The sequence below is a fragment of the Anticarsia gemmatalis genome, chromosome 11 (assembly GCF_050436995.1).
Source record: "Anticarsia gemmatalis isolate Benzon Research Colony breed Stoneville strain chromosome 11, ilAntGemm2 primary, whole genome shotgun sequence".
Lineage (NCBI taxonomy): Eukaryota > Metazoa > Arthropoda > Insecta > Lepidoptera > Erebidae > Anticarsia > Anticarsia gemmatalis.
In genome coordinates, this window is record NC_134755.1 from 12,319,130 (window position 1) to 12,344,610 (window position 25,481).

The 25,481-nt window shown below is 36.2% G+C and overlaps 2 protein-coding genes across 2 annotated transcripts in view; both read left to right on the forward strand.

The window, feature by feature from the left end:
- Positions 1 to 227: 227 nt before the first annotated feature.
- LOC142976837 (uncharacterized) lies at positions 228 to 2,797 on the forward strand. Its single transcript, XM_076120411.1, has 5 exons — positions 228 to 425; positions 1,294 to 1,443; positions 1,702 to 1,865; positions 2,097 to 2,234; positions 2,529 to 2,797. Exons 1-5 carry the CDS (start codon positions 423 to 425, stop codon positions 2,722 to 2,724), a joined length of 651 nt encoding a protein of 216 aa, XP_075976526.1. The 5' UTR covers positions 228 to 422; the 3' UTR covers positions 2,725 to 2,797.
- A 4,985-nt stretch (positions 2,798 to 7,782) lies between these two features.
- Positions 7,783 to 25,481, forward strand: part of LOC142976697 (uncharacterized) — a 32,458-nt gene continuing 14,759 nt past the window's right edge. The window contains exons 1-2 of the mRNA XM_076120205.1: positions 7,783 to 7,915; positions 18,565 to 18,792. Coding sequence (XP_075976320.1) covers positions 7,847 to 7,915; positions 18,565 to 18,792 — 297 coding nt within the window. The 5' untranslated portion in view covers positions 7,783 to 7,846. The remainder of the gene's footprint in view (positions 7,916 to 18,564; positions 18,793 to 25,481) is intronic.

The following is a 25,481-nucleotide window of genomic DNA, read 5'->3' on the forward strand; positions in this document are numbered from 1 at the left end:
AGAATGGCCGTCCCAACGGGAGCTTAACACTCAGATTGTTTACAGACCGGTGAGCGCAACTGGCCTTAAATCTTATTGAACCTCAAAAATAACGGTTGCATTTCGCTTTACAAAACAGTTTTTATTTGTAGAAGTAAAACCTACTTGAAGTGTGAATAGAGCGTTAAACAAACCTCTTTCACAACCAAAAAGAAGGAATGAGTATTGACGTTCAGAGTTCATAAAAATCAAAAGTGTCAAACCGTGTTCAATACAAAAATATAAAAATATCCAAAATATTATAATGTAATTTTGTATAAAATCCATTAAAACCAAGGTGTTGGGCAATCTTGTGAATCCGTTTAGCAGTTTTTGCCCACAGTTGGACATGAGCCCTTTTTATAAGATATCGCCTGATTAAAGATCAGGGAAGATTAGCCACAATGGTACGTTTCAAAACCGATGTCAAAACTTAGAAATTATGCATTTATTACTGAGCCTAGATGTACAGTCATTTTGCAGTGAGGTACAAATTATCTTGACTTTAATTAGGTATAAATAAATTGCTATTTTCATCATCTGTCGTATCACTATTCGACGGTTTGATAGGGAACTCATGATAAGCTCTTGAAAAATGATGTGGTAATGGTAAATGGTTTGATATAGTTAACAGTTTTTCAACAATCTCGCAAAATTAATTTTAAACTAACGGTGTTTATTATCCTACGATGACATATACAACAATGGTGGTCAAAATAACATCTAGGCACCGTTCTAGAAAAATAAGCGCCCACTACATACCCAGGTACTACCTTAGGTAATACTTTTGTGAAAAACTCTGATGGTTCTCACTAGGTAGTACTTAGGTAGTCATTAAACATGTCTAGGTCTTCAAGATGTCTTCAACCATCATTAGCGAATAACGATATTATAATACGAATAGACAAAGTTTTTTTTTCTGAAAGTGCATTATACTTTTCTGTTCGCAATATAAATGAACTAGCTGACCCGCGCAACTTCGCTTGCGTCACATAAGAGAGAATGGGTCAAAATTTCCCCCGTTTTTGTAACATTTTTCACTGGTACTCTTTTCAAATTGGTAGTAGCGTGATGATATACATATAGCCTATAACCTTCCTCGACAAAAGGACTATCTCACACTGAAAGAATCAAATCGGACCAGTAGTTCCTGAGATTAGCGCGTTCAAACAAACAAACAAACAAACAAACTCTTCAGCTTTATAATATTATAAGTATATAAGTATAGATAAGCAGGAAATTTTCTAGCATTAAGCAATTGTTTTGTTGCTCTAGATGGTATCTCAGGTGTCGAAGGACCTGCGCGAGAAGATGATGAACACTCGCTTCAATCAGCTCATGTTCGCCGGCGGTGGTGTTCACACCAGCACCTCCCTCGAGAACCTGCCCTGGGACAAGGCGCATGAGGACGTTTCAAGGGAACAGGTTAGTAGGAATATTTTGAAGTAACGCTGTAGAAAATACTGCATTTTATAAAGACTCTGCCTTTTGAATGTTGTCTATTTGAATTTCGCGGTGTGCTGGGAATAAGAAGGACAAGTAACATGTCATTGTTGAGTGCAGTTTTCAGTAAAATAAATAAGCGAGCGAAGCTGCGAGCATAACACTACAAAATATACCGAAGAATACAGGTGCTGAATTAAACCTTCAAAAGGCTGTAAATTCTGATTTATTGACCTCCAGCTAGCCGACCGCATAGAGGAAGAGCAAGAGCCAGCGGACCCTGAGCCGGCGTCATCGTCCTCGTACGTGCTGGCCAGCGACCAGAGTCTCTACAGCCACCAGGTCGACAGCTGGATCCAGAGCCCCTCCATCGCTACGCAGAACACCGCGATACAACTTAGCAGGTTACAAAATAAAATCTTCTGTCCTCCTTCTTATGGATGGTATACTGTTTGGGAGTAGAAGGTTAGGTATTAAGTAGCTCCTAGGCTACCACTAGCTCGGAAAGAGGGTAGAGCCTTATGGGAAGAGCTAGCGAGAAACTCACATTTTCAATCGCCAATTGATTTAAAATGGTTGATATAATAAGTGATGTTGTAACATAGTTGGTACCTATCTTATATTTTGTGTTTCAGGGTTCCCGTAGCCCAGCGTTCGACCCTAGCGCCCTCTGCGTCCTTAGACCCTACCGGAATGTGGTATCTAATGGCGATGATCCTGCCTCTATTCAGCGTCAGTAATTACAACTGCTTGAATTGGAGGTGCACACCCAGGTTACATAGCAATTTATCATCTCCTTTTAATTTGCGTCAAAAATATTTGTCAAAATTCCACTGTTCATATTTCAAGCCAATCCTGCCATCTATAAAATATTTGTAGCAACATTAACAACTCTTACTTTCTGCATTTGTAGTTAGTTGGAAAAAAAAACACTAGATGTCGCTGTAAACACATTTCCAAACTTAATTCATAGATGGCGCTGTAATAAAACCGTCACATAACCGGCGTTTTCAAACCTGCACTATTAAGTTATTTTATCTATTAAATTAGTATTAATATCTTTACAGCACTGTATTAAATGCAGCAGAGCTATTCCTAACGCAACTAGCAAGATGCTGTCGTCAAACCCGGGATCATCTTCGAAGAATAGCCAATGATCAGATGACCCGGGATGTTTTCGCTGCACTTATGGACATTATTCTAGTTACCTATGCAATTGGTTTCCTTATTCTATCGCTATATCAAGCTGCCGTGTTTGGTTAAAAACTAAATTATATTATTTAAGTAATAAATTAAATTATTGATCTGTGCTCTGTACTTCTAGGTCTGTGTAACTTATTAATTAAAATTCGGGTGCAAACCATTTAATAGAGAAATATTGTTTTATTTTTCTATATGACTTAAAGCTTGTATACGCTCGTTCTTATTGTTTTTTCATCTTTTACTTTGTTAATTTTAGTTCAACGGATAAATAATGCCATCTAGCGGATAAAAGACGAACCAATTTTAATTTTCTGGATAACTATAGGCACAGAATGAATAATGTTTTGAGGTATAGTTTTTAGTAGCGATAACCCAATAACTAAGGTTTTGTACTAGGTTCGGTACCCATGCGATGCATTGTCGATGTGGGCCCACTCCTACCACAAGCCTAAGCTAAAAATTTGACTATTTTTGCGTCTTTCATTAACAAGGATAGGCCTAGGTGAAGGAAATGACTTTCAAACTCTTCTTTAATATCTCTTCTCGACTGAAAATCTCTGAAAATTTCTTATAGGAAGTGAGCAATTAAACAAAGTAGGTCAAAATGACACTACCAATGTCAAATGCAGGTGAATAAGTGTATGACAAACAAAATTCCAGTGATTTACACAATATTGTGCAGTGCTGAAATATTTTCACCATTACGAAGTGACTAAGTATGGTGCTGAATGAGGCTTCTAGGGCTGACTCATTACTGCTGTAAAATTTAAAGATAAAATTGTAAATATTGCGACTAAAAATAATAACATACTCAGGCCGTTACAAACGTGCGAACTACGTCATAGTCAAAAGAATCATAGGAATGTAACAATGTGTAAGTGCGAGAGACTCCGATAAAATGATATGACTTATTGCGCATGTTCTAAAATGACCCGTTTATAGAAGCAACCTTAAGAGCAGATGAGTAAAAAAAAAGATTATATATCTTGTTTCTAAGGTCTGATTTCCACATGTATTTTTGACAAAGTTTTCCTAGCTTGTATTTGGTCAGTGTAGTGAATTAAAAACCAGGTCAAACTTGTTTATTTTTTCCTAAAATAACCAGTGCAACAGCAGTAGCGCAGCAAAACCATTAATTCTTATTTTCTTGAGATTTCGGCGCAGGTTGCACTTACCGTAGTCGCACAAGTTAGGAAGTCAATTAAGGCAGCCCTGAAAATCGGTAATATTTATACAAATGGCAATATTTCACTCACGATAACTACAGAAGTTTCAGTTGTAATGCGCCACATTATATTTATTAGTTACTCGTATCTTATTCACAGCTAGATTTGTCATGCATTCATAACACGTGTATTGTCGTGTATGTATGTATTTACAGTTTCATGTAAGTATAAGAGGCCGCCCGAGACTTCGTCGGTGGAAAACCTTCCCCGTGTAAATCCCGATCCGGGGATTCCGGGATAAAAAGTAGCCTATGTGTTATTCTGGGTCTTCAGCTACCTATATAGCAAATTTCATCGTAATCGGTTCAGTAGTATTTGCGAGAACAAACATCCATATATATGTACATACTCACAAATTTTCGCATTAATAATATTAGTAGGACTAGCAGACTGGCCCAACTTTTCCCGCGTATAGCACAATTTTATCCCGTTGATTCCATTACATTTACAATTTTCTTAAAATACCCTTAGTTTTTGTACATACTCAGTTGTTAGCTAAATAAATTACTTGAATATTTAATTAGTGACAAAGAAATAATAAAATAAAATATGGTATAATAACACGAGTCACTTAATATGATTTATTGAAGGTTGATAAATAATGAGACTATTATTTTCTTATATTACATTGACCTCATGACAATACGTATTTGAAGGATTTAATTAAATATTTTTTACACATCTGTGATCAAGCCTAATAGCCTAGTGGTATAAGTTGATACTTCCCACGTAAGTGGTTGCAGGTTCAAACCCGGGGCAACACACTAATGACTTTCCGAAGTTACGTGTAAGAAATAATTATCACTTGTTCCAGCGGTGGAGGAAAACATTGTAATGTAACCTTGCATACCTGGAAGTTCTTTAGAACATTTCTTGAAGGTATGCAGATTCCCCAACCCGCACTTGGCCAGCGTGGTGGACTCAAGGCCTTAACCCCTCCCTCATTACGGGAGGAGACCCTGGCCCAGCAGGGGGATAATGGGTTATTTTTTTATATGGGTTATTAATAAAGTCCTCCTGGCCGATATTCGGCTACGGCGGCCAGTTTTAGTAAAACCAGCCAACTGTGTACGACTTTGTTCAGTGCCTACGTGTGCACAATACACAGGCACACTCATAATTCTCTTACTCTCTTAGCCCGGTGTGAGGGATAACGATACTACTAAGAGGTCAGACGCAGCACCGACGGCTTTTCACGATCTCCGAGGCATGGAGGTCTACAACCTTAACTTCAAAACTTGTAGGCGCTCACCGGTCGGTAAAAGATCTGTGGGTTAAGCAACCGTTGGCGCGGTCATTCTATAGATGGGTGACCGCATAGTGGTATTTGAACTGAGCGCCTCCGTGCTTCGGAGGGCACGTAAAAAGTCGGTCCCGGTTGTTGTCTACTAAGGTAACAGTCGTTAAGCCATGTCAAAGGCCTTTCGGGCGGCTTGAACAACTTTGACACTAGGTTGACCACTAACCATACGATAAGAAGAAGAAGAAGAAGACTTCAAAACTTTAGAGGCAGTCGAAAAAAATATAATAATATATAAACAAACGCGCCAATATTTAAGGCATTTTAAAGCAGATACACAACTTCCTTATTTTGAATAAATATTTATAAGATAAAGATTTTATTTATAGTTTAATAAGTTTTTATTGACAGGATTATCGCAAATCTAGTGAAAGTATGCGATAAGATAGTCAAATATTTTCGAAATAGGTACACATTTCTTAAAGGACGTAACGGTCACCTTTAAACATTCTTTTGACACTATTTTTTCACAATATCAGTATGAATTTTTCATTTTTATCAATTAATCTAATGCATTGATTGAAAAGTTTGTATGTTTGTTATTCAATCACAAAAAATTGCTGAACAGCTTAAGATGACACTCGAGGGAAAAAAACTACTGAAATCCTCTTGTGTCGTCAAAGGAGAATTGTATTCGATAATGCAACTGCTGGTTTAAAGGGTTCGGTTCCCAATTTGGGCAATTAGGTGTCTTTGTAATTCCTCCAGTATTTAGTATACCTAGAATGGTACCCAGTATAAGACTCACGTTCTGTTACAAGAGACTAATGTTCATATTTATGTAGGTAGTTGAAGACCCAGAATAACACATAGGCTACTTTTTATCTCGGAGTTCCCGAGGGATTAGGATTGACACGGAAAGTGTTCCCACGCGGAGAAAGTCGCAAGCAGCCTCTAGTTTATAATAATTTTATTATACAGCTGATTATGATATAGTTTATCCAACTCAAGAATCCACACAGACTGCTGGAATGATGATAAAATCTTAAAGCACAGTAAACATACTATTTTCTTTACCGTTACCAATTTACTAACTACGGAAATCGGAATCGAATCTGCATCAATATCAAGCACAGTGACCAAATCAATACCGCAATCATATTTCCAACCTAAAGCATATTCTGGTCACCCATCCACATCCCAACCTCACTATCATTGCTTAACCTCACACTAAATTCCCTAAGGCCACTAAACCACGGTCGCATATATTTTCGTCTCAAAATAGTCTATCACATTGAAGATTGCATCGTTTCGTGATGAACTAATAACATTAATCTTTTGAACTAACTGAAATAGTTTGATCTATGTATATTTAGTACTAAAATAGATGTATTTATTTATATACTTGTATTATATAACGAACTCACTGATAAATATGGATTGACTGCGTAAGATTTGGAGTTGAGACAATTTGCTGAAAGTATGCCTTTTGTTAAGAAATTATTAGCACGTAATTTCTCCATAGATGATGTTTTAACCCATTATAGTCCCGCTTTTGGGCAAGGGTCTCCTCCCGTAATGAGGGAGGGGTTAGGCCTTGAGTCCACCACGCTGGCCAAGTGCGGGTTGGGGTCTTTGCATACCTTAAAGAACTGTTCTAAAGAACTCTCAGGGTTGTAAGGTTGCATCACGATGTTTTCTTTGACCGTTGAAACAAGTGATCATTATTTAAAATACAGACATAACTTCGAAAAGTCTTTTGTGCCTCAGACTTGCGTGGGAGGTGCCTTAAACCACTCGGCTATCACAATAATTCTATGCTTAAAAAAATGTTCACAAGTTCATAATGTTGATGTTTTCAACATAAATGCAAGATGTAATGTATTATAATAACTTGTGCTATCTACGGCCAAGCGTGATCGTGACGGTACACTCGCGTGCAAAATACTTACGCGAATAGGTCATGGTTTATAATTAAATGTTTACATACAGTATACATGCATTCGTCTGCATTTTAACGTGTCAAATGACAGCGGATTATGAAGTCTCAGGATCGATTACTGAGAAACTGTTTGTTGAAGAATTTTCTGTAGAGAATCAGCTTAAACACCGAATTTTTTTTTTAACAAATTAGTGTCCCACTACTGGGCAAGGGTCTCTTCCCAAACGAGGAAGGGGTCAACCCTCGAGTCCCGATAAGTTATGGATTATGAATAAATGGCCTCAGTATATTTGCATTTTGCAAGGGGCTGAAATGAACAAACAGACGTAAAGACAAGCTAAAAAATATGTATTATGTCAAAGAGTTCTATAATAGAAAGATCGGTCAATGATTTAGTGAATTGGTAGGAAATATTACGATGAGCACGAAGTAAGGAGGACTTGCCTATAAAATGCTTATTATGCCGAGTAGCAAAAAGAACTTAGAGACTTATAAATTCACCAAATCCGAATAAATGTTTCGACTAATTGTTACTACCTTTCTCTCCAAAAAAGAACCTAACCCTAAACTAGAACGTGTTGTATTAAAACAAAACATTTACGCAATCTTCAAAAAATTTCAAATATTCCAAAACAATGTACCTACTTGCCGTATTAAATCATGATCTTAATACAAGTTTATTTACGAGTGACGTATCGTTGCATCGAGTATACGTCAGGTGCGCGCAGAGCGCATACAGCCATAAGCGCACAGTTCCGATGCGCAGTCTACAGTATGGTCGTGCGCGTGTGTTTCGTGTTTTTTGCGCTTTCTGCGATAGTGCCGACGAGAGCACACCCGCAGGTCTGTTTATATATTTGTTTTATTTTTTTTCGAAGGATTTTGTAAGTGATTTTTTTTTGTTAAATTATGTTGTGATTTTTATTTTACGGTAGGTTTTGTTTTGTTTTTTTGTAACGAGAAAGTAAGGTTGCGGTTTTGATAAAGTGAAAGAAATAATATCGTCTTGTAATATTAGGATTATAGAAATTATATCGCTAACAATTGATCAGTTAGACCTTTGCTTATATATACCATGTTTATTATTGAAAGATAAAGTAAATTGGTAATGTATTAAAATAGAAAAAGAACATGGTAAGTTTTCCTAAACAGAAAAACAATGTAGATTTAAAATTTTAAGACTATGTTTCGTCATTTTAGGTAACTTACAGATAGTTTATAAAACAATTTTTTGTCAGTTGTATTTATACTTTTGCTCTCAGTTAATCTAGTAAATAGATAACCTATTTACTAGATTAACTGAGGGCACTTATTCTTAAGCTATAAACATGACCATTATTACTGTGTTTCAAAATTACGGATGCGCCCGCAATATAATTTGCAACACTCTCTAATAAATATTTGAATACAAAACTGCAATTGCAGAGTCTTTAAAAATACTTCAAAAGTTTTTATTTACACCACAATGAGTCACAATTTTACATATTCATAGACTAGAGAATACATAAGAAATATGAGTTATATTTCTATTGTGAGTTGTAAAACAAAAACACCTAAACATTTATGCTAATTAGCCACTGAAATTATTTGAAACTGTCTAGATATTGCATTTTTATCTACTATTTTGTCTGCATAGGTACAAGGAATTTTAGGAGAAAGTAAAAAGTTTGCTTTTTGTTTAATTCAATGCCGATCCTGGAATCAACCGAATTCCGCCAATAACACAATAAATAAAGTAGAAGCATGTATTTTAAGTTGCATAATTTCGACTGCTAATAAGTTAATGTTCATTATTTTTACCCGAATTAAAAGTTTTCAAACTGCAAAGAAAATTTGAGATTAATTAGTTGTATTAGATAGAAAAAGAATTCAATTTATTTAAATTGTTTAAAATATAATTACGGTCTCATGTCGATCCCCTGCCAATCTAAAATGTATATGATACGCTCGTAACTTGCGCTCAAGCACTTTTAAATGTGATGATGTGATGTGACTCAGAGTTGCCGCAGCCTATAAAATATTGACTACACTCGTCATCAGTTTGTAAAACAAATTCATAATTGCATAAATCTCCTTCGAATTCGTAGGTTCTTAATATTATAAAACCGTATATAATTCTTCCAGGTGTTAAACTACTAGAAAACTTGCCTTTTACCAAGTTCACAGAAGTAAATCTGCAAAATTCTATATTTCAAATAATCTTTGTCAATAATTTTGCAATACAAAAGTCTAAACTCCTCCTAGATACGCAGGGGAATCCCTAATCTATTTAATACTACAATAAGCTGAGTCTACAATAACCTGATCGTGTGCCACATTTCCCACGTATAAGCATGGTCAGTTATTCCTACCTCGGTGTTAAGTGTCACACTCTTGACACCTCGCCTAACGGCCGTTATTTTAAACTGACGATAAGTTTTTGAAAACGTCAGCTGTATAACGGAGTTAGAGAACAATGGCTATTTATTTTGACGGCATGATTCTGTTAATCGTTTAGAAGAACGGCTAAGTCAAAGGGTTTGTTTGTTAGGGTGTAGTTTTCGTTTCCTGATTTGATATAGGCATAATAATTGGAGTAGTGTGGTCTATGAATAGATGTAGGTGGAATCTATAAAATAGTTGCTTTAGATATGGTTCAAGCAATTTTGGGTCAGTTTCTTGCAGAAGACATACCGGCTTATGATAAGATTTAGTGCGGAAAATTTATTTCGACAAGAAATAGATGAGATTACCCTCCTTTACGTCTCGCAATCGCTTAAATAAAGGCCAATAGGGTTAAAATGTATTTCTCGCAATTTTTGGGTTTTAGAAATTAGGCCTGCATTTTAAGAGCTGAATGCTTAAGTGTAAAAGTTATTTGCCCCTTCATTCAATGACCCTTGGTACATGGGGGTGAAAAAATATATTATTATGTACTTTGTAATAGCCCATATTCTTAGGTGGGAAGGCCCACATCCCTTTTCTTTCTAACGCCATATTACTTCTGGCCGAATGTAAACATCGGCGAAAATATTCAACATCAATAGTTTTCTGACAAAGGGCTATAAAATTAAACTATCAATTACAAATCATTCATCAATACTATTCCTACTGATCTTGAAATGTAAAAACTCCGAGTGTTGTGCAAGCCGTCGTTGTGGGAATCAGGTTACACACGCTGCACTGTGTCGTACACCTGTGTTTGTATGTTTGTACACACAATGTACAAAAACAGACGAGATACTTGTGTTCAATGGCCTTTCCATTTTGAATACTTGAGGATAAACGTCTAGGAGAAGCATTGAGTTAATTATGTAATGCGAAAGATCTTTCTGTTATTAAAAAACAAAGCTCGTTATTAAATTTTCCTAATATGATTTCTGTCTTGTTGAGTCTGCCGAGTTGAGTTTTTCTGAACCACGGTCAGTAAAAACTTAAGTTCATGAGGTCGCCACCCTTGTCCCCCCTCCCCCATTTGCCCTTGTCGGTACAATTGAGAATTGAGAGATTGACATTAAAAATGTACTGAAAAAATAGTTTCTACGACGCCCGCTAGAGGCGCTTAACCGAATGCTATACAACATTTTTCGATAGTTAACTGGTTATCGATATAAATAACACTATAGAAATAGACATACGATACCTTTCAATCAACTAATTTCTGATGACTGCCGTTTACCTAATATGCTCATAAACGGCACTTGCAGTCAGTTCTTCGTGTCTCATTATGAAGTAAATACCTAGTTCTTAGGCAACCCTGGATTGAGTGTAGTTTCATACTTATTGAACTTAAAAGGTCAAATCAAAGTTTGCTCAATCATTATGGATACAATTGGAAATAAGCATACCTAATAAACGATCTTTTTTACTATACATTAAATACATCTTTTAATTTACCGACTATTACTGCAAATACTGGGTTAAAGAACCGGTTTGAGAAAATAACCTGAAATTATATTGAATAAAAAATCTCAATGATGAAAACATAAGTCATTCGAAAACAATTTTCTCTGGGAGTTTTCGAAGCTATGTGTGTTCTAAGAGTAAACGAAAAAAATCGTAATGAAACGTAGAATTCTTAAAACAGGTCTTATAGGTATGCAAACACACGCATATAGCCAGCGTGGTGGACGCAAGGCCTTCCCATCCCCCATTCCGGGGGAGACTAAATTGCCCAGCGGCGGGTATTTCCCTATCTAGATCGACCTTTCATTACCCTACTTCTGCAGTGCTCTGGTCCCCAGGCCATATGATTTTATTATGCAGATCTGATGTCAATGGCATTGAACTGATAAACTTGACAGCTGCAGTTGTTATATTTTAATATGCAGTTTTATATACACAATGTGATGTTGATATAACCTATAAATAGATTATTACGTGTTAAGTTTTTCTTGTGTTAAATAACTGGGTGATGTCTATAGTTAATACTGCCTCCGTGGCGCAGAGGTTTGTTTCGGGTCTGGTTGTACTTTGTGTTCGTTGTTTGTATATTTGTAAAAGTCCCCGCGACACATGAGCAATTAGCTTAGCGCGGGAGTTTTTTTTTTAAAGAAAATAGAATACTTTCATTTAAAATCGTAGACTATTTGAAGTCAAATGGAACCTGGTCGTCTTTTTTCAATTATCCCACCTTTAGGTGGTCAAAGCTGTTCAAACCAACAAATGGCTTTTGATTCTATTCAACGTTTGCATAAAAAGATTTTCATACTATCTAAAGTAAACATCTATTACGTACCTAACTACACCGTTACATTGCTAGCCAAGTAGACCCACCTATAAGAGAAAATAATCAATCACGATTTATTTCCTGACACGTGTCCATTCACCCTTGACCCACCCATAATTAGGTTATCATGCAACTACAATGCATCATATGACGTCACGGCTGCATGCATGACGTGCATGCATGCATGGCATTGTGGCTCTCACAGCCTTGTGTACGTATGCACAATCAATCATCTCACGATTGATCTGATGCAATGTGTACATAGCTAATGTGGATTTTGATCTTATTTACTTCCTGATGCAAATGCAGGTTTTGTTGAAATGTTGTGTCGTTTAGGACATTTTTTATTAAGCGGTCTCTAATAATAGTTTATTTGTAGAAGGATATGTTTGAAACTTTTTATAAATGATTATCAAAAATGATAGTTTTCAATGAACCCCAGCTGATATCAGCAGAAGCAAAGCTTGTTTAAACTTTAGATAGACTTTTAATTTGCGAAACAGACTTGAAGACAATTATTTTGAATTGACTTTTTATTCAGTTAGATTGCTTAAAAAGTGTTTTTATTTACAGTTTCGAATTAATTTATTTAAGCACCAATTTTCGCTTCTTGTAGCAGATAGATTCATGTAGCAGATATGAGATAGATAGATTCTCTCTAAAATAAAAACAGCTTTACTGTCCCACTTGTGCATGGGTCTCCTTCCGTAATAAGAGCGGGATTAGACATGGGTCAACAATGCTGGCCAAATGCAGGTTCGGGACTTTGCGTACCTTTAAGAACTGTGTTAAAGAACTCCTAGACATGCCAGGTTGCATCACGATGTATTCCTTCACGGTTGGGACACGTGATAATATTATATTAGTGGTACCTACAGTAGCGCGATTCTCTACAAACGGCACTGTCGAGTATCGAAAGTTTGACATTTAAAATGTACTGCCAAAATAGTTCCTACGACGCCCGTTACAGGCGCTGATCAGATTTTCATACAAGATTTCTCGATAGCTAGCCGGTTGTCCATTGTCGATAGTGGCAGAAAATTGAGCTACTGTAATGGTTGAAATTTATTGTCCTAATAACTACAAGTTACTAACTAAATAAGTACATAGTAATAACTTCAGTAGTCACCTGTATCTGTAAATACACATACATTTATCAGTGTGTCTGTTTGTTTACTAAACAAAGGCAAGGTTGCAATACAATCAGTCATCTGGCGCTATGTAGTGCAGCTGTGTAATACAAATACAAATACAATGTATTGTTGTACCACTGTGATCTTGAATATCAATGTGTTATTAGTTATTTAATGATTTTATGTAGGGTAATAATAATGTAGTCTTCTTCTTATCGTATGGTTAGTGATCAACCTAGTGTTAAAGTTGTTCAAGCCGCCCGAAGGCCTTTAACGTGGCTTAACGACTGTTATCTTTACTGACAACAACCGGGACCGACTTTTTACGTGCCCTCCGAAGCACGGAGACGCCCAGCTCAAATACCACTATGCGGTCACCCATCTATGGAATGACCGCGCCAAGGTTTGCTTTACTCGCAAATCGTTAACCGATCGGTGAGCGCAACTGGCTTTGGGGTATTAAATTAGATATTTCTTTAATTAAGATTTATGTTTCTTTCTTTTCTCTGAGTCCTTATGGGAAAAAGGCGTGATGTTATCTAGGTTTGTCTATGTACTTTTAAAGACATCTTCCGCGCTACGAATTGCTCTTGTGTCACGGGGACCTTTACAAACATACAAACAACGGATACAAAGCACAACCAGACATGCAACAATTATTTCTGGATCGCAGAAATTTATTGTTCCGTGTGGGATTCAAACCCACGACGGCGTGGTGACCTTATGTGGTGATCTTACACCTCTGCCTACAACGCCGGTTATAACAACCGTAATGCTACAAATAAGATAATAATTACTATATAATGGTAGCCCTTAAACAATTGTTTCAAGGCGCCGTTATCAAAAGCCTTTGTGTGTGTAAGATAACCGACCCCACTGAAGGAATCTGAAGAATTCAGAGTATTTAGGCCAAGGTTGCCTGAAAGATTACAATCTTTGCATTCCATTCTTATGAGTAGATATAATGTTGGGTAATATTTATCATGGATGTATTACGTGAGGTACCGCGTTCGATTACCTGACTTAGCAAAGGTGGAAAAGCGTGTAATTGAGTACTGCAAATGATTTTGTAAGGCTATTTATATCTAGTTTGTTTGATGTTTGTGTCGATTCTCGGGTTAGGTACTTTTCTATTGTACCACTAACCATACGACAAACAAACAAACAAAGAAAGCAAAACATTGTGTACTGAAATACAGCCGCATTTCGGTTTTTACAATGGCCTCTTGACGTGGCGAGGTTATTGCCAAATTCCAGACACGTTACCGGATCAGGTAGTCGAACCCAGGACCCCGTTTTGCATTTACGTAGTCTTGAACAAAAATTTTAATACAGAACCTATTTATTTTCCCATGGTGTTTCCATGTAACCGAACATGGAACGGAAATATTTGTATGCTAACCATTTAGTTCATTTTGTATGTATGCTGCACTTAATATTTTCACATATTTATTTAAATATACAACGGTACTAAACGATACAGGACATCCTTTATAAATTTAATAAATATATATTATGTAAAAGAGCTTACATACGATGTAACAGCGTTGAATCATTGATGAAAGCTTGTTCATTCTTAATGCAAACTTCTTCTAAATAATGAATATTGCAAGTTAATTGCTTGCGAAAGTTTAACAGAGTAACTTATTAATTAAGGTTATTGATTTTGTCTTTATGAGGCTTGATTTAAAACATTTTTATCAATGTGAAAAGATTATTATTATTGAGTAGTAGGATATGCTGTTTCAGATTACAATGATTTCGTTTCAATTATTGGACAGTGGTTGGGGTTCGCTATTATCTTTTGAACAGCAAAAAAATAACAATAATTTCAGTATTTTATTCTCAACCAAGGCATGGGCATAATTAATTAACTGCGATGGTTCTAGCAATAGTATATAGCCAGACTTTCAATAAATAAATTTCCTTTGAAGTCGTCTCTTTGGTAGCCTATATCTGCCTACTCTACTAATATGAAGAGTTACACAAGCATACGTGCCAACAAACACAATAACAAATTGTTTACTACTGAGATAATGAACTTCAGACAGCATCACTTTATTTTAATCATACCCGATAGACGCAAATGAGTGTTACAAAATATTATTTAATTGAGTTTTATTTCACGTTTTAAGTAATTTACAAGAGGTTATTTAGGATAGAAAATTTGTATTGGGCGTACAAGAAGGCAGATCTACCTGTTAATAATATTAGTCTCATATAATTGAGGGAGACCTTATTGTCATTACCATGTAACCAAACAGTACCCCCAGGTACTATTGAGAAATGCTCAAATATAAATTAGAAAAGACTAATATAACTTTGCGCAACCCAAGTATCGAAAACGAGACCTAATGAGCTACAGACGGATGCACAACCGTCTGCGCCACAGAGGCAGTCGAATTAGGGTATCTAAGTATGTAATGATTTTCAAAGTACAGTCGACCCCAAAAATCGCTGAACAGTATCAAATCTACAAAATCCTTGTGCACAATAAAATTCTAAAACTTACAGTCGCGACTAAGAAACAAACACCAGAAATCTAAGTCGCTGAACACGAGTATTCGAAAGTACCTACGCAAGTACCCTGTTCTATGATAAAATTAAGATCTGTATTTAAAATTAACTGACCCGCGCAGCTCCGCTCACGCTTTCTTCTTTTGATTTCATTCCGAGTCATTTTTATTCACCTTTTACACCTTCTCTGGACTCCCACAAATAATTACAGACCAAAATTAGCCATATCGATCCAGTCGTTCTCGCGTTTTAGCGAGACTTACGAACAGGAATTCAATATGATATAATAAATTCAATATGATATAGGTAATAATATATAGATAGCATATATTTCAGGACTTAACAATACAGACACTGTAAAGTCTAGCATTATTATATAAACACATAATATAATCTATATTTAGCCATTGAATCAGAGTTGATAAGCCTTTCATGCGCATTCCTAACATGCCATCGAATCAAGATTATAGCAACACACATAAGACTAGGTATATAGGTATATAAATGTGTTTCTGATCACGATTATGTAAATATTAACTGGGTGTGTTGTTCGTCTATTGTTTGATATTGTTGCAGACCTTTTACATTCCACAGTCCTTTCTTTCGTAAAGTCTTAAGTTGTTTAAGCCATTCGACGGCTTGACGGTCTGGTAAGCGCTTTTGGGTTTGCTTGACAACAGTACCGCGATTCTCCACAATCGGTACCACGGAAAGACTAACACAATAGGAAGTTAAATGTCATCGGCAGAGTTTGGTGACAGTCATCTTCATTGCAATAATATGGTATACCCTTTCCTTGTGTTAGTTATTCCGTGATGCTTCCGTGATCCAGGAATAGGTATTAATCGTCTTTAGTTTTTCCCTTAAAGATTTCCCGTGAATTTCCGGCAGTTTATTTTTCTTTACTATGCCTAGAGATTTTACAACAATCTTTACGTAATTTATAATATTTATTTGTACATATTATAGCGGAGCATTTAGATATAGAGGAGCTCGTGGCTTAGTTAACAACAGCCGCGCTGATCGATTTGAGGTTAAGCTATGCTTGCCGAGGTTGTTCTGTGGATGGATGACCATCTTATACATTTCGAGTTTCTCCGTGTTTCAGAAGCTTGAAAGTCTGACGTGATATCGTGTTATAACCCAGGTATTGGGTTGTGGAGGTCAGATAGGCAGTCGCTCCATGTAAAACAATGGTATCCAGCTGCATCCGGTGAGACTGGAAGCCGACTCCAACAAAGTTTGGAACAAAGGCTAAGCCAATATATATATTTGTACATATTATAACAATAGGAAGTAGAATCTTAACTCAAGTTTAGAATAAATATTAATTCATACTTAATGCACGGAACTAAGGAGCTGTAACAACCGTGAAAACTGAAGCACTGTTCATGATTAATGATGCGCGATTAAAGGTCATTACAGCATTTGAAGAATTCATACCGAGGTTGAGCGGTGATATACAAGCTGTTTAAGCATTTTCCCCCATTAAAGCATTCGTGGGCTCATAGCCGAGATATAAACAACACTCCAATAACTTTTTGAAGTCATGTGTGTATTACAAATAAATAGCAATTCATCTATAGGTGATGGAAAACATCGTGATGCAACATGCGTGCCGTGCTTTTTAACACAGATCTCTAAGAAATGCAAGGGTCCCAACCCACGTTTTTTCAGCGTGGAACTCAATAACTAGCCCAATAATCAAGACATTTAGCAAACCGTTATTTTGCCCTCTGCAGAGTTCCACTGCTGGGTGAGGGCTTTTTATCGTCCAAAGTTCTCGATCATGTGGAGTTTTTACCTTCACTGATCCTCCGAAGGGAATAACATTGCTGGCTTTGGCGTAGTCGGGCTTATAAGTTAAAAACTATATAATTTACCTGACTTTTGAAGTTAACATACTCTTCGAAAACTGTAATAAGACGTGTATAATACAGAAGTTTGGCATAAAACATACATATCTACGTCATCGCATAAAGTATAAACCGTTACACTAAATACACAGACACTTTATAGTTTCCTTTGTGACGGCATACTAATAATTTCCACATTATATTTAATGTTGGCCAGTTGAAGGACAGCATCGATTTTCTATAGTCGAACTATCGGGTGTCGGAAATTGACATTTAAAATGTATTTTTAAATTCGTTTCTATGGCACCCGCGAGAGGCGCTGATTACCATTTATCGGTAGTGGATAGTGGTAGAAAATCGCGCTACTGTAGCGCGAGTCTGTGAGGGATTCTTCTTAATGAAAATCTTCGCAAAAACGTGCTTGTTAGTTATGATGTTTGTTTTAAAATACACAGTGGAGTCAGGAACATTAGTTATTATACAATTGATGATATTTTTCCAAACTGATGATTGAGATTGAGATGATTTTTTCAACAACTTCAGTAATGATCACATTTCACCCCATACTCCTGAAACTTAATGTCTTTTAGAGAAAACCGCATGAAAATCCGTTGAGTAATACATGACTTAATCACGGACAGACAGAGAGACGCGGCCCGAGACGGTTTTATATACTAATAATACTTTTTAATAGCTTTTCTCTTTTCAAGTACACAATGCAAATAAACGCGAAATTGTAAGCAAGAATCAAAAGTTTTGTATTTTTACTTTAACGATGTTTATAATTATTTAAAATAGTTTGTATCTGCCGTCAGTTATTGCACATCACGTTTGAGAACAAGGCCGACTTTTAAGTCTAGACTAACTCAGAATTTTATGTTACTTAAGTAAAAAAAAATGTTTTATTTAAAGAACCTTGATAATAGATTATGTGATAGACTAATACGATTTTATTTTGAAAATTGGTTTATACTAGAATCAATTCTTTATTCATAACTTTTAAACTCTCGCGTTCCATGTTTAATGTATAATAGAATACGGGAATTAACGCGAACACGCATTTTACCTTAAAATGCCTAACGTTTCGGCGCAGGTTGCACTCGCCGTGGTCGCAGGCTGACGCAGCCTAAGTCAGCCTGCAATATACAATTCTTTATTGTTGCCAAGGTGACAGTGGTTTATCTAATTTGAAGACCTATTACAATCCAGCCCGATTACCGAAAGACGTATTTTTCTTAATGATCTTGACACCAACTGACCTTCACTTTGACCTTCCAGGATGCGGTGATCTACGTAGATGTGAAGAACCACACTCATGAGAACCTGGAGAGGAGTCCACAAGATGCCCTGGAGACTGAACTGCGAGAGGTGAAGACTGACGCGCTACTGCTGTATACGGACTTCGCTTCCCGCGCCGGAAACGACTTGAACACGTTCCTGAGAAACATCACCGGCTTTGCGGGAGATGCTCTCGGGAAATTGGAAATCAATTTCACTTTTGATGAGGTAAGTCCTTTACATAATAAGCTATAATTCTATTCTTTCCAAAAAGAGAGATCGGTCGGTAAACGATCTGTGGATTAAGCAACTCTTGGCGCGGTCATTCTGTAGATGGGTGACCGCATAGTGGTATTTGAAATGGACGTCTCGTTAACGTGCCCTCCAAAGCACGGGCTTTGTAGGGCACTTAAAAAGTCGACCCCGGTTGTTGCCTACAAAGATAACAGTCGTTAAGCCACGTCAAAGGCCTCAGGGCGTCTGGAACAACTTTGACACTATGTTGACCACTAACCATACGAGAAACGATACGATATCCGAGTGCTGGACATAACACTTTTTCATATATTATTATATTTACTTTCATAAGTTAAATAATGTTTTCTTTTGTAAATTACCGACTGTCGCCCGTTTAAGGCTAGAATCTGTACCGCGCTTGTTAAAATGGTCATCACGCCGCCAATCTGTGTTTAATATCGAATATTATTTCGCTTTCATTGATACAAAATAATTAGTATTCAAAACATGACATACACTAATAGTGATTTGATAACAAAGTATTAATCATTCGCTACCAAACCTGCAATAATTTATTCATGCTCCATTCAATTCAATTACAGCTCTATTGCTCAAGAATAAAGTCTACAATCCAATGTAAAACGATATTAAAGCGTGCCTGTCATAACGCATCGCGGGACTTCCCCGTAAAACTCACTCTGCTATTGGCTAGTTTATCTCCACATTGATATTAACTTTATATCGAAATATCTTTGCAATTATAACATAAAACTTTTATAAAGTTATACTATATCGATAGAGGATGTGATTCCCTACATTTTGATATAAAACACTTCTTAAAAAAATATACTGTATGAAAGAAAACTCGTAATAACATTTGAAGTGCTGAATCGCGCAAGCAAAGTTTTCAATGTCCCTCAGTATATATACACAAGTGAATACTAACCTCTCAGACTCCTCTGAACCTCTCCGTCTGCCATGTGCTGACAATATATGTGAAGTCTCGAGCACCTCCGTCACTCCGCACCGCGACGATGATGAGCATCGTCGTGGAGCGAAGAGAGCGAGGAGCTGGAGACTGCTGATGTTGGGGTGAGGCTCAGTGCCGGCTGGAGGAAGACGAGGTGCGCCCGCCCCACCACAGGCGTGGCGCAGCTCGTCAGGGCCCGGCTTCTTGGGAAACCAAGAGGTTCGAAGGAGTCTCGCTGGAATACAAACAGCGTTACCAATTGTATATTCCGCAAAACACAAACACAACCTTTTGCCGAAAATTACTATTTTGGAAAATCAGCAAAAGCCTAGTAAAAGCTCGAGGCTTGACACTAGGTTTACCACTAACCATACTATAATTATCATAAAAAACATTTTTTTACTTTTTTACTAAAGGCCTACCGGATGCTAAGTGGGACAGTAAAGGGTTAAAAAAAAATTATTTCGTATTATTTTCCTAACAACGAGTAAGAGATGAAGTAAGTTAGAGTTTAAGTCTTTTTCGTTTTTCCCATGAGGCTGGCATAGTCGCCTCGAGTGACCGAAGCATCGAAAATTGTAGATAAAAAAAATATGTCCTAACAGAAATGAACAAACATTGCAAAAAATCCCCGACCAGGAAGTCGAACCCGAAATCTCGAACTTAACAGTCAACATGTACGTGATTAAAATTATAGCAAAGCAGATGACGTAAACAGTAACCATTTTGAATAAACAAAATGTTTCATACAAATTCCATTCAAAAATAAAGATGAACTTTCCAAAACGCGTTAGTTATTTTCTACCTGATCGTGTACAAACATACAAATATTTCAGCCATCTTGAAATACTATTGACGTGATGCACTCGCACTTGGCCGTTATTTGGAGAAATTATTGTTTATCAAAACACTATGGGAGAACATAGTTGCAAGAGATGTTTGTAAGGGATGGCACGTACGTCTTTGACGCAGAAATTACTAAACAAATTTTGATGAATTTGGCATACATACAGATACATACTTTAGAATGTTTACTACTTTTTACCCCGTACAACGATTTACTAGAAGTTAAATTTAACTGCCCAATGGTCCGGAAACTGAAACCTTTATTTATTTTGAAACTCAACTCAGAAATCAGATCTTCGAGACAACTTCGATCATAGCAGTAGGTAAGTACATGAAAGTCCATTTTTTTTTTATTATTTTTTAAACCTTCATAGGAATTAAACTTTAGAAATCAACAAACAGTTTTCCAAAATACTAAACAATCAATTTACAAAAAAAATTGCAATCGACCTAAAAATCTAACCTAAGACTTCCCACCGACTTCTATCCAGCAAGGAAGTAACAGCTCTTCTAAGAAATCTGCACCATTCTACCATAAATTGACCTGGTTTATCCACAGCCCTGTTGAACAGATGTATTTGCTATCGAGGCAAATAATGCGAACCGAATGCTTGCACGTCGGAATGCATATGCAATAATATGCATGCATGCATAGCATAACCTAGTTGCACGTGACCTGCGCATAGGGTTTGGCTACGGGTTTTATCGGACCCGATAGCGGTGTCTTTGAAGATAGATTATAAATTGTAACTATTATCATACGTGTAAACATTTGTATGATTAATAATGATTTGATTATATTAACGCACTAACGCTCTAAATGGTATAAAATAAGTCGCTTATCCCTGTCTGTTTCTATGTATGCTTAGATCTTTAAAACTACGCAACGAATTTTGATGCTGTTTTCTTTAAAAGACTTTCGAATAGGAAGTTTCACGTGTTTTTTTTTTGTAAAATAGCTTTTTAAACCGGGCGAAAACCGGCCGCTAGTGTTCTGTAAACGTCGTTATTCATAAACAATCAAATTGTTTTGTTACGCATAAACTACAGACTTGGTTTGGTACTCAGATAGATTATAACCTGGATAAGCATAGCATTTCCCGTGGACAGAAGTATCAGAAGTATCGTATCGTAAAGTACCTTTCTCATTTATAATATTTTTTACTATTTTTGTTTATTTATAATTATTCATTTATTAAGGAACAATTAACAACCGTATGTTACATTGGTACATAAAGTCCTAAAATTAACGTTAAACAAACATAATATATGATCCACACCATTGTTCGCGGATTAAATATTATAATAATATTAGTAGGATATGGGTAAAAAGACGGCCACGAGTATGCTGTACTTTTTCATTGCTAAACTAATTAACAAATCTTAGTGTAATTGAACAAAACGGCAGCTAACAGCAGGAAAATTCTCTCGTCTCCCGAGAGGCCACGGCTGGTACAACGTGGAAAATAAAAGATGTTTCCCTAAAATTTTCGCGGGCAATATGTTTTACCTCACAAAATGCACCGCGACATCGGTTCACACACATGTTGTCACACTGTGATGACGTAGCACTTTGGCACAGGTTCAATGTACTCTGCCAGCTGACGGAAAGATTGACGAGTTATATTACTGATTTATATACTAACTAACTTCAGATCCCGACTTCGTTTGATGAAAAATGTTCCTTCGTTGTATGGACGTATAACAAACACATATACATACCAGTCCAAATATAAATATGTACATACCAGTCCAGAGTCATAAAACATTACATAATAATATAATAATAAAGAAATAGCATTAAGGAACCTTAGACTTGGCTCAACTCTGTCTCAAAACTTAAATACAAACAAGTAGATCTATCGAGACTTGGCTATAAGATAGTACTTTGCACGACGCGACCTAGGAATCGAACTCGAGATCTCAAGATCAGCAGTCGGATACACTACCAATTCGAAGTTCAGCAATTTTTCGTTAAAGAGTGACTCACAAACAAGTATAGAATAAAATAAAGTGTTTTATTTCCTATGAGTAACACTTCACACGAATAAACATATCTTAGTTGAATTTACTAGCAATTTACTAGAATGTAGGAACACTGTGTCTGTGTGTGTGCTTAGTGAATGTCAATAGACACACCCATAGTTCGACAACTTAGTAGAGAGTCTTGTATGCAAGTTCGCGAGTGATGGAAGTACATAAAATACAGAATTTAGAACATCCGTGACCCGCAAGCTTATGTAGTTGACCGTGGTCTGTTTTATACTGATTCTTTATTGCAGAAACACGTAGGATTATTAAAAATATAAATGCCTCCTTGGCTACACTCGGTTTAAAAAGATATTTTACCTACCTTTAAAATTTTTACATATAAGCTTTCCTCTTAAATCACTCTATCTAACAAAAAACAGACGGTGGAAAACGACTTTTTATAGTCGCGCTCACCGGTCGGTACACGATCTATGGTTTCAGCAAACCTTGGCGCGGTCATTCCATAGATGGGTGACCGCGTAGAGGAATTTAAACTGGACGTCTCCGTGTTTCTGAGGGCACGCAAAAGTCGGTCCCGGTTGTTGTCAATTAAGATAACTGTCGTTAAGCTACGTGAGAGGCGTACAGGCGGCTTGAACAACTTTGACACTAGGTTGACCACTAACCATACGATAAGAAGAAGAAATGATCATCTAAGCCGTTGCCAAGGCTTTCTACTAAGTTGTCGGACTATAAGCCCTAGTGTTTGTTCCTAAGTACTAAGTATTCGTGATATGCGCTAGATAACAATAGGTATTTGCTTGTATCTAGATTTGAATGTAGTTGACACTGTTTTACTAATACAGCTAACTTGACTGTCACTTTGTTTTACTAATGCGCTTTTATTCTGTGTTTGGGTTCGAATCCCGATTGAGACAGATATCATCTTACTAATATTATAAAAGCAAAATTTTGTGAGTATGTATGTATGGACGTTTGTTACTCTTTCACGCAAATACTACTGAATCGATTACAATGAAATTTGGTATATAGGTAGCTGAAGACCCAGAATAACACATAGACTTTTAACTCCGGAGTTCCCGAGGGATCGGGATTTACACGGGAATGGCTTCTATACGGACGAAGTCGCGGGCGGCCATACATAAAATCACACCTTTTTCCTATGAGGGCAGGCAGAGACCAAATAACGCCACTTGGCACAATCCTTACAAACTTTCCTTGCTTCAATCACATCCATACATCTTGTGAGACAGATTTTAGTGGCTTCAAACCTTTAAAGAGACTAAATCTAACTCCATTACCTGTATCTGTCTCTACTATGATCATTAAAATTGTTTAAAAGTTGGTATAATATCTGTCATTAAAACGGCCAAATCATTTTTAAATTATTTCAAATGTACATTAAGATTCAATCTTGCGTCACGATATTTTTTCCAGACAATGGAACAGCGAAAGAACATTCAAGTTAAGAAATAACCCTTTGGGTATTTAAATGTATTACACACTTTTTTAACTTTGTAGGAGTATTTTTTTAGCACAGGTATACTTTTTACTTAAAAGGAGGTCTCTATGTAAGATTTATTGTAAAAGTTGTACGAGATACCGAAATAAACATTTTTGTTTTTTTTTTTTTTTTTTTTTTTTTATTGTGTGGGAATCAAACCTTTAACAAATAAGTGTCGGAAGTCATCAAAGAAAATATACCGTCATTAGGTATAAGATTACTACGCAACAAATCAATTAAATATCTTGAACTAGACATTTGATGTTTACGTTAAAATGTTATCTACAAGTAGTAATATCGTATGTCATCATTATTGATTTTGCATCAACTAAGCAAGATTAAAATAAATTTAATCATTAAAAGATTAAAATAAATGTAATCATTTATTTTAATCTATTGGGAGACTAGGTATTATTTTAGATTTAATTCTTCTTCTTCTTTTTTTACTGTATATTCTCTTTTTATAAAGTTTTATTAATTGCACAGGAAACACTAAAATAAATGTACTACAAGTGGGAAAAGACACTGGTTCCTGTAACACGGGTTTTACCTAGCTCAGGAATCAGAGCTTCTTATATATATGTGTAACTCCTGTATTTATGTCAATAAAGACTTTTAAGACTAAGAAAGACTTACGACGATGGAATTAAATTTTAAGCACTCGTTTTTACTTTAAAAGGTCAATAGATTACGCGATACTAAAAAAGGCTACTTTTCAATGAAACTTACTTTTCTACGACTAGTTTTGGATTCAATTACCAAATGGGGTTAGCGTTACAAGATATATGAGTGAAGCTAAAACGCTAGTTAACGCTACGTTACGAAAGCTGAAAAAATAAATAGTTCATGCGGAATACGCTAGGGGCTGTACTTTTGTTTAAAAATTAACTTTCAATTAAAAATAAAAATTTATTTAAATATTGACCAGAAATGTACGCTTTTTCCTATAAGGTTAGGCAGAAACCAAGGAGCGCCGCTCGCTACCACTCTTACAAATTTCCCTGATTTGGTTTAGTAGATTGGACATAAGATCTATAGTTTCATGGTATGTCCTATGTATGTATGTTATTCTCAAGCGTAATGTTTTTCATAACAAATGGTATGCGGACAATAGCAATTCAGTTAAACGACTCAATTGCTAACTTATTGAGCTCACTTCCGCTTGTTTGCATTCTTTTTAACTCCTGTTGTTCCTATACACTTAATGGTGCAGCGATAGTGATTACGGTAACAGTCAGGCAGGGTTATTTTTACATTGATAACTTTCTATATGTACAAAAAGACAAAATACCATTAAAATCTGTTTAGTAAATTTTGGGTGCAAAAGTGTAATTATTTTCATAAACTTATGCGTTCATCCTTACTAAT